This window comes from Chlorocebus sabaeus, chromosome 5 (genome assembly GCF_047675955.1).
Source record: "Chlorocebus sabaeus isolate Y175 chromosome 5, mChlSab1.0.hap1, whole genome shotgun sequence".
Lineage (NCBI taxonomy): Eukaryota > Metazoa > Chordata > Mammalia > Primates > Cercopithecidae > Chlorocebus > Chlorocebus sabaeus.
The window spans coordinates 70,101,610-70,119,219 of record NC_132908.1 but is presented as its reverse complement, the minus strand read 5'-3'; the positions used below and the strand labels follow the sequence as shown (position 1 = coordinate 70,119,219).

Sequence of the window (17,610 nt, the reverse complement as noted above, 5' to 3'; positions counted from 1 at the left end):
GGACAGCAGGAAGGGATGAGGGCCCAGTGGCTATTTTGAAGGCTCAGCTGCTTGGCTGTGTGTGCAGGAAGGCTATGCACTTTACCCTGATAGCAGCAAATCCCTGGGGGCGAATGGTGCCACCGTCAGGAGTGACGGTGAATTCTTTCGGTTTCATTGAGGATATTTCTTCCTTGGTCCAAGACGGTCTTTTGTAGTCTGCATTCTGCTCACAATATGAAATGCTTTTACGGCCAAGGCCATCCCCAGGGACACGCAGTTTGAAAGTCATGGGGATCAAAGAGGTATTATTGAGAGAACATATCAAGGTATGAGGAAACCCTGGAAAATAAAATATGATGTGAGAAATAAAAGCCCCCCAACACCTCCCTTGACCCTCAATCTCCCCTAGCGACTGCTAAGCTTCTTGAATGAACTGTCTGTGCAATTCATTGCTACTTAACTCTAACTCACCCTAAATATTATTTTTATTGTTTCATTCCATCAATAAACACATTTTCATTCATTAACATATCTATTCTTTTATTTATGCATTCACTCAATGAATATTTACTATGCATTTACTATGTGGGAGGTTAAACACCAGATACAAAACAAGCCCCTTGATTGCCACCCAGGCCCTTCTGGGGAGGCAGCCTCTGTTAGTAGTTTGCTGAGTAGTCTTGCAGAAGTATATTTTGCATTATTTCTTACATAAAAATACACAGTTTTGCATGGAATCATGCTTGCTCTTTTTATTTGCCAGCGTGTGAAAGAAGAAGCCTGCATGGTTTTGCCTGCTGGGTGACCCAGAGCTTGCCAAGACATGATAGATTGTGTCCTGGACCTGACTGGGGATCACGCTCGTAGGGCTGATGACACAGTAACAAAAAATAGCCTTTCCCAGGAGAGACTTTACGAACTGCTTTAGAGCCAGCCAGAGACTAACACCTGGCTTTTACCTCTCTTACACAAAGCTGCTTTGTCATCATATTCACTTTCATTCCATGAGGCTCCTCTCTTGAGCGATGTGGATCTTCCTTGCTTGGCAAGCATACACTAAGCTCTGATTTTCTTTCTTTTCTTTTTTGTTTTTTCTTGAGATAGAGTCTTGCTCTGTCGCCCAGGCTGGAGTGTAGTGGTACAATCTTAACTCACTGCAACCTCCACCTCCAAGGTTCAAGTGATTCTCCTGCCTTAGCCTCCTGAGTAGCTGGCATTACAGGTGTGTGCCACCATGCACCACCACGTCCATCTAATTTTTGCATTTTTAGTAGAGACAGGGTTTCACCATGTTGGCCAGGTTAGTCTTGAACTCTTGACCTCAGGTGATCCACCTGCCTTGGCCTCCCAAACTGCTGGGATTACAGGCGTGAGCCACAGTGTCCAGCCACTAAGCTCTGATTTTTGATTCCCAAGGTAGCTATTGAACCTGATACCACTTTCAGAACAAGAATAATAATCTATAGACACAGGAGAACAAAAATGCATATTTCTACTGGATGGAAATGCTACTCTTCTACCTTGAACTCTGCTGTAATAAAATGTACTTGGTCTCTTGGAGTAATGACTGTTGCTGTCAGGGGTATTTTGAGTTGATCTACTTCTGCGTCATGTCTCAGTTTTTGTCCACACATTAGGCCATTGGAGGAAACACATTCATGTATCCTTTGTGATAACACTCCTGCCAACCTACTTGGAAGATATCTTTCATGGAAAAAGAACTGTGAGATTGAATGCACTTGAAGGGTTATTCTTGGAAATTCCAGAGGAATTGCTTGAAAGTCAGTTTCACAATCATGCTACATGTGACTTTCCTCAACTTACCAAATAACTTTTGAAACTGCAGATGGCTTACCTTATTTGATCTGACCATTTGTGAGTTAGATGTTCTGTGACTGTGGAGCATATTATGGAAAGTGGGTTCTATAAAGATTCACGTGGGTCTTCCAAACCATTGCCCAGACTGCTTCCTTAAAGCCAGAACTTTTTCACAGAATAAAGCCAATTATGACCTTCTAGTTACAATTTCTTGTACTAGTACCTATAATATCCCATATTGCTTGTCAAGAAGCCTAAATGAAGGGGATGCTGATTTGTTAAAGACTGAAGGTCATTAATAAGAATGTTACTTCTAGGTTTCTAGTTGCAACCAATCCTAATACTATTCTATCTACAGTTCTACCTGAATGAAAGTACTTTACAGTTGTAGACCTCTACGCTCCCTTTTTCAGTGTCTAGTAAATAAAAAGTCAATATTTATCTGCCTTCTCCACAAATAATTAACAACATAATTGCACGGAATGTCTCAAGGATTCACAGAGGCACCTGATCTTTCTCCCAATACTTGTATAATGATTTAAAACACAACATTCTCAAGAGGTTCAATTCTCCTTCAAGATGCTTACTTTCACCTGACCTAAAAAACCCTGAAGAAGACCAGCAGAAACTAGCAGTGGAAGATTACAAGGCTGTAAAGGAAAAATTACAGTTCTTTAAAAATATGGTATATTATTTGGAATATGACCTTTCTACTAAAGAATGGACCCTATCTAATGAGAGTATTAAATTGATTCATCAACATGCAGGACTAAACACTAAATTATAATTGAGAGACTTTGGGGGATTCATGGAATATTTTAGACAATGGATTTTTAATTTTTCTAGTAGAGTAAAAATCTCCACAAAGCAAAGGGAACTGTGTTGGCAGATCATTATGCAAATCCGGTGGCATTTTTGTCATTGTCCATAGAAATAATTCAGAATATGGGAGATCAATAAGCACATATATCCAACTCATTTTGGACATATAAAATTTAGCCTCAGATTTAGAAAACAAACATTGCCTAAAATTGGGAACCTCTGTTCATTCCAATGGTCTCTGGAATACCAACTATGTCCCCAAATCTAAGATGGTCTTTGACAAACATGTTTTACCTATGGTAAAATAGAAGAGATGAAATAATCTCTGAATAAGAATCAATGGGGAAATTTCTCCTCTGCAGCTGCGGATGTGGCTGGCTCCTGCCTCACATCCTGCTACCATATCCAGAAACATTGTACAAGTGGGATGTGGGTCTCTGGAATATACGTGGACTGGGCCCAAATCACAAAGTTCAGAATACATGCTTGTAACTGTAAATTCTTTGGATGGGTTTGAGCCTTTCTGTACAGAAAGATCACTGCTATGACGGTGACTAATAAATTGTAGACTATAATTTTCCCACCTGGGGAATGCCACCTTACACTACAAGAGTTAAAAAGAATTTTATAGTGTGTTAGCCCTTTGATAAAAATTTCACAATCCACAATCTTTGGGAAATGTAAAGCATAAAAATAGTATTACTGATCTTAAGTTGGCCCAGTTCTCTGAGGTTCTCATCATTCCTTGATGAAGAATTTTACCTTTAGCTCTGATGGCCATCGGATCTGATTAGCTCCCTCTGTAACTCGTAGACTACTCACTTTATGAAATAATAACTAGAAGATCCATGTGATTACAAGTATTTCATCAATTTGAGTCAACCTTGCTTCATGCAGACATAACAAAATATTGTGAGAACCAGCTCATCTCTAAGTTTAAGAAGACTTCCCTACAATCCCACCCTCAGAAGTCCTCCCCTCTTTCTACCTGAAGAATGAGTACCCTGAAAAATACACCAATGAAGGTCTTCTTCAGAGCCTTCTAACAACTGACCTTGCAGTTAAATTATGAGGTAGATATCTAAGGAAAAAGATGCCCACAGAAGCTAAATTATTGGCTGAAAACATGTTGAAAAATACTCTCACTGGAGATCTCAAATAGAAGTTTTCTAAAAAAAACAGAAAAAACCTTCAGAAGCAGATGACCTTCAGAAATAGACTGCTATTTCAAGTCCCTTAGAATAAGCAGACTTTACCCACAGTAGATAGCTTCTGCTCAAGACTGATGGGATGAGATTTTGTTAGATGCCTGACGTTACTGATTCTCACACTATCCCTTGTGTACTTTTGTTTTTATCATTTTGCCTTATTACTCCTTGTTTCCTATCTTAAGGTTACACAATTTTGATACACCCTGTGATGTCTCCCTTACTGTTATCAACAACTTGTTTTGGGCATGTTTTGCTCACACCTACTATGATCTCTTCTGCCAACCTTTCTAAGATCATTCTGTGATCATTACAATCCGGTTTTGCTCCCGACTCCCTACTTTACACCCTCCTAAGGTCAACTTAGATATTTCTCTTTGAGCTACATACTGCCAGTTTATATCAGTGCCACAGAAGAGACACCGGTAATGCATCTTTCGATGCTTTATCTGAACAACTCTGTCCCCAAATCCCAGATAGGTTATCATATTTTGTAATAACTTCTCTGTCCACATTATTCAATGGCCGAGTTCAATAAATACTTGGAGGTTTTCAAACTCCTTATTTTCATTCAACACATCCTTGTACCTCCTGAAAAATAGTGGGTTTGCAGACATTTACCTAGGCCTTTAGTGTATCAGCTAGCATGCTAGTTGTCATTTGGTCCATTTATTCTTTGACCCATCCAAGGATTCATCTGTGCCTCAATGTTCCTTCAAGGACAATCACCACCCAATTCTATTATCTGACTCTCTCATGCTACTGCAGCTGTAGTGAACAGAACTAATTACTGGGTATGTCATCCAACATCCAATCCTACCATCAAAAATCTTTATAGCCATAGAAATTTCAGAAACCAACATATAGTACTATTTATCCACCATCCATTTATCACATCATCATCAATTCCAGCAGACCCTGATGCAAAATCTACATCTTTACCACCAAGAAAATGAATGCCACATCTCCAACCCTAATCTATAATAGACTTCTTTTTAGGACTGGAATTAATGCCAATACAGGGATAATACTGTCAACTTTAGTTAGCTTCAAGTATTCCCCAGCACTATATTAGCCTCTGCAAACCTTTTTTAACCCCACCCAATATGTCTGTCATTCTGAAACAACTAAAATATTCCTCCAATTCTTGGCTTACTTCTGGAACGATCAGTCTCACTTTTGCATCAGGAACTATATGCATCCCTATTAGTCTTTCATTCCTGAGCTAATAACAAGCTTATGCTCATCTGTCTCATTAACGCCTTCCTACTTGCACATGTGGGGTAATAATTAGAAAGCTTCAAATGTGGCCAGGCATGGTGGCTCACACCTGTAATCCCAGCACTTGGGAGGCAGAGGCAGGTGGATCACCTGAGGTCAGCAGTTTGAGACCAGCCTGGCCAACATAGTAAAACTCTGTCTCTACTAAGAATATTAAAAAAATTAGCCAAGTGTGGTGGTAGGCACCTGTAATCCCAGCACTTGGGAGGCTGAGGCAGGAGAATTGCTTGCTTGGGAGGTGGAGATTGCAGTGAGCCAACATGGTGCCACTGCACTCCAGCGTGGGCAACAGAATGAGACTCCGTCGAAAGAAAGAAAAGAAAAGAGAAGAGAAGAGAAGAGAAGAGAGAAGAAAAGAAGGGAAGGAAGGAAGGAAGGAAGGAAGGAAGGAAGGAAGGAAGGAAGGAAGGAAGGAAGGAAGGAAAGAAAGAAAGAAAAGAAAGAAAGAAAAGAAAGAAAGAAAGAAAGAAAGAAAGAAAGAAAGAAAGAAAGAAAGAAAGAAAGAAAGAAAGAAAGAAAGAAAGAAAGAAAGAAAAAGTAAGTTTCAAAGTTTCAAATGCCTCTCCAGTGCCACCATGCTTCTTTGTGTCTGATTGATGAGAGACCAATCCACCTGGGGAAATAATGGTACTTTGTTGGAGTCATGAGGCTTCAACTGTGGGGGTCATATAATTGGAAATTATCACAAAATTGTCCCTCACTTTGGTTGATGCACTGCAGACTCCAGAAGCAAAACAAAGTAGCCTAAATCCACTGACCCATGTGGTTTTGAAAACCAGATTGCCTTAGATTTCCTGTTGGCAAGCCCAAAAGGTATGTTATTGCTGACATTTCCTGCCACGATACAGAGAAGATTAAAGAATTTATAGCATTCATAGCTAAACTAAAAGAAAATATAACTTAGGTTTTGAAGGTGGATTAAGTTGGTTTTTGAGATAAGTTTCCTTGTCTCAGGTTTGGGAAATCTTGGGGGACATGGTTCTGCAGTGTCTTCTGGCCTCTTGTATAACTGCTATATCATCAAATGGTTCAATAAGATATTAAACAACAAAAGAAAAGTAAATTGTTTCTAATTTTCAGCTTAGCTAATTACCAAAACTTACCAAAACCAGCTAGGAGGAACAGCTGTTGATTTTTATTTCTATAGCTCAAGGAAACTATGGATAAATTACCCAATGATAATCTTTCCTGTGTCCTAATAAAGGAGGCCCAAATAGAAGATGGTTAAGAGAAAAACCTATCTAACCTTGGAGCATGCGTACCTGGTTTTGTGTGACCCAGAGCTCCCTAACATCAAAAATCCTATTCTAGATCTGATGGAGAATAATGTTATCAGTGTCATTGCTTTGAAAATGAATAAGAGCCTTTCAATTGACACACAGGTTATTCTTTAAATGGACACACAGGTTATTCTTTTATTTGGCATACAGCATATAGGAAAAGGAGGCGATGATATGAGAGTTCTGGCAAACAGGAAGACGAAGTGGAAAGGCTACTCCTTTTGTCTCAGTGGAGTGTGGGAAGGGGAAGAATAACAGAGAGGCCAGATGTGTACATCATGGCATCTGCCTTACAGGCCAGAATCTCAGGGATAGGGTGGCTAAATAGGTTGAGGGGATGCTGGAAGCAAAGGGTCTTCTGCCTAGCTCTCTAGTTGGGAATCTCAGAGCAGACCACTTCACAGAACATCCTCATACCTGCCTGGGGCAGCTAACTCAGGATAAAAATGGTATGCTTAGGTCAAAAGGGAATCTTAGTACTCAAGTATCTCTCAGTTCCTGTGTGGCTGGAGAAGGACCCAGGCATTACACACGGATACATGACACCCTTCCTCCCACGCATGGTTCTGGAAGGTAGTTGGGTTGAGAACAGTGAACTTGCCATGGGTCTACAACAGGGCTGCCATAGCAAGAGGCCAGACAACCATACCTCAATGGCTATGAAGGGAAAGGAGAGTTTAGCCCAACACTGTCCAATGGAAATACAAGGCAAAACACAAATAGGTGACATTAATTTTAACAACATAGTGTATTTAACCCAATATGTCAGAAATATCATTTCAACATGTAATCAATAGTATTTTACACTTACAGCACATCTCAGTGTGCTCAGTAGCTTTATGGGGGAAGCACAGGTCTAGCTCTAGCGAGGATGGGGTCAGTGGAAGCCAAGTCAGTGTTGGCTCTGATAGAGCCAAAAGGACAAGTCATCAGTGTTCCCGCAATACCTCAGTGGAAATGGGCGCCACAGGTAAGTGGTTAGCTAGATGAGGCACCCACAGGCCAGTGTCTCAGTGCTCCCCAACTCCTGCCATGCTTGCTTGGTAGAGTGGGAACACATGAGAAATACTAGTTGGATTATAAAAAATATTTATATTTTCTTCACAAAAAACATCTAAGATGATTGAGATTAAGCATCTTTTAATATGTCTTTCATAGACCTTCTATTCTGTTTATACACTTACCGATTTATACATGTCTATTCATCTATTTTGCCAATTTTTCTATTGGATAATTTCACTTTTCCTCATGGATTAGCAGGAGTTAGTTTCACATATTCTGAAGGTTCATGTATTCTGATTTTATTGCTTTGCCTATTATTTATGTTGCAAGCATTGTCTTTTTACTGTATTTCTGAAATCTTTTGTTTGGAAATTTGCTTAATGCTAGGGAGCCACACTTACCAACCTTTTTCTTTATGGCTTTTGCATTGGGCATCTTGTTTAAGACCTTCACACTTGCTAGTATATAAACATAACTACCTATATTTTCTCCTGATATTTTAAAAAGTTTGTTTTTCACAGTTAGCTGTGTAATAGAGCTGAGATTTTTTTCTGTGAAAGATCTGAGGTAAAAGTCTAACTTTTCTATTATTTCCCATTGATAACCAATTGTTTCTCCGCCTTTTATGAAGCAGCTCACGCCTCCACTGATCTGAAATTTCACAATGAGCATGTGTGAATTCCCCTGTAGTCATGGCTTTGTTTCTATTAGTCTATTTGCCTATGCTTTACAGTACATTTTAATATCTGATAAAGTCCACAGTCATTGGTCTTTGTTTCAAAAATTTATTGGCTCTTTCTGTGAATTTTTCCCCAGGGAATTAGCCAATTATCTTCTTCCTGTAGTGTCTGCATATTTATTGTTAGGTTATTATATAGTTTTATATTCTTAAATGACATTTTTCTATTGTATTTTCTAGTTAATCATTGCTGATGTATTTAAAAATCTACTTTTTAATAATATTTTGCTTGAATACCTTGCTAAACTCTTATTAGTTCTAATGCCCTGTCAGTTAATTACCACAGTTTTTCTAGGTAGAGAATAATACATTCTATAAACTATGATAGTTTTGTTTTTTTCTTTTCAACTACTTATCTTTTATTTCCTTTTATTTTCTTATCACAATGGCTTGGACCTCCAGGACAATGTTATATGATAGCTTGAGAATAGTTTTTTGATTTTGTTTTTTTGCCTCTGAAAATGAATGAGAATGCTTTCAACATTTAATTGTAATATCCCAGTTCCCAGAATAGTGTCTAGAACATAGATAAATTAATATTACTAAATGTATGTTACTACATGAACAAAGGTCCCCAGCAAATACATTTTCCCACTATAGGTTTTTTCTATTTTTCATTCATCATACTAAGGAATTTCCCTCCTACTCCTAGTTTTCTAAGAATTTTTATTTCTAATTATAAATGAGTGTTGGATTCTGTGGAATATTTTTCTCAGCATGAACTGAGATGATACAAATTGTAGTAAATTACATGAATGGATTTCCTGTTATTAAACCATTTTGCATTTCTGGGATAAATTCTACTTGGTCATGATGTAATTTTAAAAATGTATCTCTATGCATGTGATTTACTAATGCTTTAAAATCAATGTTCATAAGAGAGATGGGTCTATATTTTTCTTTTCTTGTGTTGTTTTACTGTGAATTTATTTGTCTCCTAAAATGAGTTGATAACTTTCTACATTTTTCTGTGATGTGAGATACATCCAGTTCTTCACCATTTGGTAGAACACACTGTAAAGCTGTTTGACCTAGTGTCTTTTCTTCAGGGCTGGATACTTGACTTCTTTTTCAGTATATTCTATGATTATTTTTCTATTCAGGGTCTACTCCTTATGGTAATTTTAATAACATATATTTTCCCTCAACTCATCCATTTCTCCTATTTTTAAAGCATTCTCTTATCTGTTTCTACTGCCTTAAATATCTGCAATTGTATTTCTTTCCTGGTTCCTAACAAGAGTTATGAGGGTTTTTTTGTTGTTGTTGTTTATTGGTTTTTTAGAGACAGGGTCTTGCTCTTTTGCCTAGGCTAGAGTGCAGTAGTGCAATCACAGCTCACTGCAGCCTTCAACTCCTGGGCTCAAGAGATCCTCCTGCTTCAGCCTCTTAGGTAGCTGGGACCACAGGTATGTACAACTACACTCAGCTGATTGCTTTTTTTTTTTTTTTTTTTCTTGGTAGAGATGGAGTCTTGCTATGTTGCCTGGGCTGGTCTTGAACTCCTGGGCCTCCCAAAGTGCCAGTATTATAGATGTGAGCCACTACGCCTGGCTGATGTTGCCCAGATTTGCTAAGTTACGCCAAATTTGCTGGTTATCTCCCACTATCCTTTTCCTTCTTCAGGAAGTAATGAAATCCCTAAGCTTTGGTTGTGAATGTGGCCAACCAGAGGCTGTATTTCCTAGCCTTACATGCAGCTTGGTTGTGGCCACACAAATAAGTACTCACCAATGGGATATAACTGTATATGGTGTGTACAACTTCTAGGAAGTGTCCTTAAAAGAAAGGGGTGTACCCTTTTCCTGTCTCTTCCTCCTTTCTGCTGGCTGGAATGTGAGTATGACGGCTAAGGTTAGAACAGAAATCTTGACCAAGACATAGAAGCTACATGCCACCTATGGTGGAGCCACAGAATTGAAGGAGCATCCAGCTGCACACCATAAGGACAAATGTTTTTCTTCAGTTTAGAAATTCTCAGCCGCCATCTCTTCAAATATTGCTCTTTGGCCATTTTCATTCTTTCTCCATCTAGAATTTCTATTAGATACAAGTTAAAACTTTTAAACTTAGAACCTGTATCTATTATACACAAGTTAGTTAGAACTTTTAAATCTTATTTTCCATGTCCCTTTATTTCCCTTTCATATAGTCTAACTCTTTTGCTTTCAGTGCTACATTCTGGATGAATTTCTCAACATTAGTCATGTGTCAATATATAAGTTTTATGCCTGTCAGTGTTTGGGGAGCTCAAGTGGAAGGGACAGGTAGGGCATGGAGGAGTCTCACAATTCATGATGCTGACTTGTACTTAATTCCTTGATATCAGTACAATACTCCTACTCTCAGCTACACCTGGTGTCCAGCAATCCATAAGTCCTTTGGCTCACCCACTTCATGTATAAATGCCTAGTCTTATGCCAGTGTGAGAGAGGCATAGTTGCCAAGCTGTGTAGAATGAGGGTAGGTAATGAATGGGGATTGAACAGCCGCATCTAGGATCTACAACTCAGGCCGCATCTAAGGATCATGCAAAAGGAACATATCAAATGTTCAAAATAAATGTATTTATTTTTAAATTACAGAGCTACCATAAAAACTCTTTAGCTAGTGAGGATAATTTCTTATAAACAAAATCTGTCCCATAGGTATATTTAAGAGAATGACTACACTTTGTCAAATATATATTACTTTGAGTATCTTTACCAATTATTTTTTATCTTATCACAACGTGGCTTCTGCTGCCACCACTGTTAAAACTGTAACTTGAAATCACTAGTGACCTCTACTACTCAACGTGGAGCACATTAAATGAAGTGATTCATGTTAGAAGTAGCCCCATTTATAAAAATCAATACCTGCACTTTAAAAGCCCTGTGTTTTTGATGTATTTATGGCCATTGGCACTCACTGGAAACTGTAGATACTTCAAAGCAGAAGAGCATTTTGAGGAAATCAGTGGCATCTTGGGGATAGGCTTCTCCTTTGCCATATTCTACTGAAACGTACTATATTAGGGGCCTTGATGTTTTCTAAGGGTCTGACTTCTAGATAAGAGTTTCAGATATTCTTGGAGCTCAATAGTGGGCTTACCACTGATATATAGCATTTACATTAACATTTCAGAGCTGAACAATAGAGTAGATTCAAAACAATGAATCAGTATGAGATTTCTTGGCGGTAACTGACTTGGGATGGTTGTGTGGACTCTGTTTCCTTACACAGGGCAATCAGATATAGGGCACGTGTTCTGAATGTCCTTGTGCTGGACTTTGTATTCCAGGGCCGTGGAACGGGGGTCCTTTGTAAACCTTCCTCCTTCCATGTAGAGAAAAGGAATGCTATTCAATTTCTAATTTAAAATGGAAAATTACTCACCAAAGGAAACATCACCAAAGTGTAGAGCCGGAACATTAAAATGGAAGGTAGGTCCAATGACACAGCCTCTGGAAGGAGGAATACAAGGTGGGGGAGAAGGAGAGAACCCAGTGAATCAGAGTCACAATCAAGAAGTGGGGCAAGGATAAGTACAAAAACCATAGCTTGACATTATGTCAATTACAGTATCCAGGATTTAAAGAAATGATGACATGATGGTCACATCATGATGATCACAGTGGTTCTTAAAATTCTCTTTCATGACTCAAACCATGGGTTTTGACAAACAATGCTGTGGTTAACTGATTGTCTTATTTCTACCAATGAATAGGTGAGAGGCAGAGCAGATGGATCATCAAACAAGGGCACAAAATGTTGTTATTTTGAATGAGACACACATCATGTAAAGTTATTAATGTGTTGAGAAATAAAAATTATAGGTCTAATCATGCAATACACATCAAAGACTATCACTGATACTAGTAATCCCTGTCCATGCTGTCATATAAACTGTTCCAATTCCACTCCTACCGCTGTGACCTTCCTACCACTGTGACATTCACTCACTGTGATGTTGGCCAGCCACTTTATCTCTATCAGCTTCTGTTTCTCTTCCTCATGCATAAAAGAGAGGACTGGACTAGGTGACATTGAATGACTCTTTACTGTAAATGTTGGTCTATTTCTCTCTCACTGCAAGGCTTCATGATCTTGGAGAGATGCTCTAGCTTAAAATAAATAATAGAGAGATTCTATGACTTCTAGCTTAGAAGGTATGGTAGGTAGAATAATGGCTTCCAGAGATATCTATGTCCTAATTCCCAGAACCTATGAATATATTAGGTTACATGGCAAAGAGGAATTAAGGTAGCAGATGGAATTAGGGTTGCTACTTAATTGAATTTAAGATGGGGAGATTATCCTGTCTTATCCTGGTAGGCCCATTGTAATCACAACGGTGATTTTAAAAATAGAGGACAGAGACAAAAGAGGAGGTCAGAGTGCTGCAATCTCAGAACTCAACCTGGCTTTGAACACAGAAGAAGGAAACCATGCATCCAGGAATGTGAGCAGCCTCAGAAAGCCAAAAAAGGTTAGGAAATGGGATCCCCTCTAGAGCTTTCAGAAGGAAACACAGCCCTGCCAACACTGATTTTAGCCCAGCTAGACCTGCATTAAGGCTATAAAACTGTAAAATATTAAATATGTGTTGTTTGAAGCTACTAAATTTGTGATAATTTGTTACAGCAGCAAAAGAAAACTAATCTATTAAGTTATCTTGTTTACCTTCAGAGGAACAATTATTTTTCTCCATGATCCATGTCTTTATCTGTAGGCCAAAAGCAAGAACTGAAAAGTGTCCCATCTGTGTGGCAAAACTTTTAAACGTTATAGACACACAGATAGCATAAAACACATTAAGCAAGAATCTTTTAATTCACCAAGCTCCAGATGTTGTATGTGTCACACCATGCAGAATATGATGATGTCTTAGTGGTACTTCCAGTTGCTCCAGCTCTGACCATAATGTGATGAGAGGCTGTTGTAAGCCTGGGAGGAATGGCCACAGCAAAGACTCACTGCAACAAGTTTCAAGTGTAACTTTCTCCTGAGCATTTATTATATTTCACGCTGATGATCTAAAGTGATTTTAAAGGGAGCGGTTGGGACTCAGCCAGGAATTAGGATCCAGTTGAGAATGAAGTCAACAAACAGGCCGACAGGCTATATGCTTCACTTGAAAAGAAGCTTTTAGGGACCAAAGTAACAAACAGACCAAAAGTGTCTGTCTGACATGCACGAGATGCTAAAGAAAGTAGGAAAGAAGTTTAAAAAATGTACACGAAGCAGACATTTAATCAATGCAGAAGTTTAAACAACCAGAGATACATGACACTTGTCCAAAGGCACATGTAACTGAGGGAACTGTGGCTGAACAATCCCATCTGGACTTAGCTATGGTCACATTAATTCTCACAGGGATTCAGAATGTTAGGACAGTCTATGCCAAGGTTGTGCCATAAATCAATGCAGGGGTCTGTTAAAACTATAATTTGAAAGAAAAGAGAGAGAATGATTCAATGATTACAATATGTAAGTGAGACAAGTTGAATACAAAATATATCTGTGCTATGGTTCAAACTTTATAAAATCACATATGTAAAAATAGGAGGGAAGAAAATTGCTTACGGGTAATTTTTTAAAATCACACTAATTTTACAGTGTTGTTTATCCAACCACTGAAAATACGTGTCATGAATTGGAAGAGTAAATAGGAAGAGTAAAAGTATATTTGTTATGATCTTTCAAGGCATACTAGCTAAAATACTAGCTTACGTGGTATTGAGAAATGAGTACCCAGCAATAAAAAAGAAACAAAATTCCAGAACCTACAATATTAACTTTATAGACATTTCCTGGGCTATGAGGCCCAAGAAAGTATTTCTGACAAAGTAAAATAACAAGTCAAGTCAGTGTTAACGTGTGGAGCTGAGAACAGATGATGTATTATTATACATGCATTTTTACCCTTTATGAATAGACATTTATTAATGACACTAGATTTTTAGCAGGTTTTCAAAATTATTGTTAGTGGTTTGAAATGCTAGAAACCACTAACAATGCAACATTATTGGACACAAGAAACACTAAGCTTTAAAGGAAGTGAACTGAGGAGAAAATTTAGGTAAGTCTATTTCTCTTAGCAATCGATCATGAGTTTGTTGATAAATCCCCATAAAGATTCTTTCCATAGTCAAGTTCTGTTGAAAGAAACTAGAAATGAACATCCAAAATCAAGAAGTGGTGTGTGAATTCTGGTAAATGGAAATGTCCAGAAGATAGAACAGGAGGCTTACCCTCCACAGAGCAGGTGAAGTACTAACTAGTCCAAGTTCACTTGTGAGCAGATTTCTGGGAGATCCCTAAATTCTATTATTCACAGTGGAGAACCCAAGTACACCTTAACTTATTTAGACATTGCAAGTGACATGCATGACTACTCTGGGATCTTTAGGAGAAGAGATCAGAGATTTAAAAAATTCAACCAGGAAATTACAGAAGTATCGCTCACTATTACAGGCTCCTGTGTTTTTTTTTCCTTTAAATGACAGCTTCATTGACATATAATTCCCACATCATAAAATTTATACATTTAAAGTGCACAAATCAATGTTTTTTGTATATTCACAAATATATGCAACCATCACTACAGTCAATTTGAGAACATTTTCATCACCTCAAAAAGAAACCTCATGCCCTTTAGCTGTCACCCTCTATCCTGCACCCACCAGCCCTAAGCAACCACTAATCCAACTCAGATCTATATAGATTTGCCTATTTTAATCATTTCATACAAATGGAATCATGTAATGTGTTGTCTTTTGTGACTGGCTTCTTTCATAATGTTTTCAGGGTTCATAATGGAAGAACCTTATTTTCAAGGTTTATAATGGTGTCAATATGGCTGAACCTTGAAAACATTATGACAAGTGAAAGAAGCAGTCACAAAAGACCATGGTAGCAAGGTTCATCCATGCTACCGTGTTGTAGCATCTATCAGTGCTTCATTTTTTTTTTTTTTTCATTCCTTTTCATGGTCAAATAGCATTCCATTGTATGGATATGCCACATTTCATTTATCTTTGGCTACTATGAATGATACTGTTATAAATATTCATGTACAAGTTTTTGTGTGGATATATGCTTTCATTCCTCCTGGGTATATACCTAGGAATAGAATTGCTGGTCATACGGTAACTCAGTGTTTACCTGTTTGAGGTGCTGATAAACCATTTTCTAAAGTGGCTGCCATATCTTACATTCCTAATTATCAGTGTATGGGGGTTCTCCTTCCTCCACCTTTTTACCAACACTTACAGTAGTTCCTCATCTGTAGTTTTGATTTCCTGTTGTTTCAGTTACTTATGGTCAACACGGTCCAAAAATATTAAATAAAAAATTTCCAGAAGTAGATCACTCATACACTGTTAAATGCCTGTCATTTTGAGTAGTGTGATGAAGTCCTGTGTCATCCACTGTCTGTCCAGCCTGGGTCATGAATCACCCTTTTGTCCAGTGTATCGATGCTGCATGATGCTACCCTCTCTTTAGTCACTTAGTAGCTGTCTTGGTTATCAGATCAACTGCCACAGTATTGCAGTGCTTGTGTTTGAGTAACGCTAATTTTACTTTTGCACTTTGGGGCCTAAAAATGCAGATAAAGGGGAACTACTGTATTTTCCATTTTAAGATTATAGACATCCAAGTGAGTGTGAAGTAGTGTCTCATTGTGGGGTTTTGATTTACATCTCCCTGAGGATTAATGATGTTGACAGTCTTTTCATGTGTTATTGGCCTTTTGTATATCTTCTTTGAGAAATGTGTGCTTAAACGCTTTATCCATTTTAAAATTGAATTATTTATTGGGCTATAATTGTCTAATAATTTATTATTGTCCCTTATCAGATATATGAGTTGCAAATACTTTCTCCCATTGTGTAGGTTGTCTTTTCACTTTCTCGATAGTATCACTTTTGCAGCACAAACTTTTTTACATTCTGATGAAGTCTAATTTATTTATTTTTTCTTTGGTTGCTTGTGCTTAGATGCTGATTATCTGAAAACTATTGCTTATTTTGTTTTTGGATATGGGTATTTATCCCTATGTTTGTTTGTTTGTTTTTGAGACAGAGTCTCACTCTGTCACCCAGGCTGGAGTGCAGTGCCACAATCTCCACTCACTGCAATCTCCACCTCCTGGGTTCAAGTGATTCTCCTGCCTCAGCCTCCCAAGTAGCTGGGATTGCAGGCACACACCACCATGCCCACCTAATTTTTTTGTATTTTTAGTATAGACGGGGTTTCACCATGTTGGTCAGGCTGGTCTCAAACTCCTGACCTCAGGTGATCTGCCTGCCTCAGCCTCCCAAAGTGCTGAGATGACAGGCATGAGCCACTGCGCCGGGCCTACCCCTATGTTTTCCTCTAACAGTTTTATAGTTTCAGCCCTTACATTGCAGTCTTTGATCCATGTAGAGGCAGTTCCCTTCTACTCCTAGTTTGTTACTTTTTTTTTAATCATAAAAGGGTGCTGAATTTTGGCAAATGCTTTTTCTGTGTTTATTGAAATAATCATGTGGTTTTTGTCCTTTATTCTATTAATATGTTGTATTACATTGATTGATTTTCATATGTTAAGCCAACCTTTCATTCCTAGGATAAATCCCACTTGGTCATGGGGAATAATCCTTTCCACATGTTGCTGGATTTGGTTTGCTAGTATTTTGTCAAAGATTTTTGGGTCTATATCCATAAAGGTTATGGGTTTTTAGCTTTCTTTTCTTGTAATGTTTTTGTTTGGTTTTGGTATCAGGGTAATACTGGCCTCACAAAATGAGTTGACAAGTGTTCCTACCTTCTCATTTTTTGGAAGAGTTTGTGAAAGATTTACGACAATTCTTCATTAAACATTCAGTAGAATTCATCAGTGAAGCCACTTGATCCTGTTTTTTGTTTGTTTGTTTTTTGGTTGGAATATATTACAGGTCTATTCAGATTCTCTATCTCTTCTTGAGTCAGTTTTGGTAGTTCATGTCTTTCTAGGAATTTGTTCATGTCATCTACATTATCTAACTTTTGGCATACAATTGTTCATAGCATTATCCACTAATCCTTTTAATTTCTGTAAGGTTGGCAGTAATGTCCTTTCTTTTATTCCTGTTGGGTAGAGTGTGCTGTAGATGTCTGTTAGGTCTAGGTGGTTTATAGTGTTCAACTCTTCTATTTCCTTTATGATTTTCTGCTTAGTTTTTTTATTATTGAAAGTGGGGTATTGACATCCCCTACTATTTTGCTGAATTGTCTATTTCTCCCTTCAATTCTGTCTGTCTGCACTTACATATTTTGGTGCTCTGTTATTAGATGTGTGTTTGTAATTGCCATATGTTTTTGATGAATTCACTATCTTATCATTGTAAAATGCCCTTCTTTGTCTTGAGTAACAATTTTTGTTTTAAAGTCTATTTTGTCTGGTATAACATGGTCTCTCCAGCTTTCTTTTGATACTGTTTGCATGGTATAGATATTTATATCCTTTTGG

The 17,610-nt window shown here is 38.0% G+C and overlaps 1 protein-coding gene across 3 annotated transcripts in view; it reads right to left on the bottom strand.

The window, feature by feature from the left end:
* Positions 1–17,610, bottom strand: part of HYDIN (HYDIN axonemal central pair apparatus protein) — a 480,054-nt gene that overhangs the window by 267,860 nt on the left and 194,584 nt on the right. For all 3 annotated transcript variants that reach the window (XM_073015549.1, XM_007993708.3, XM_073015550.1), the window contains exons 15-16: positions 11,511–11,578; positions 86–321 (exon numbers count right to left, since the gene is read on the bottom strand). In XM_073015549.1, the coding sequence (XP_072871650.1) occupies positions 86–321; positions 11,511–11,578 (304 nt within the window). The remainder of the gene's footprint in view (positions 1–85; positions 322–11,510; positions 11,579–17,610) is intronic.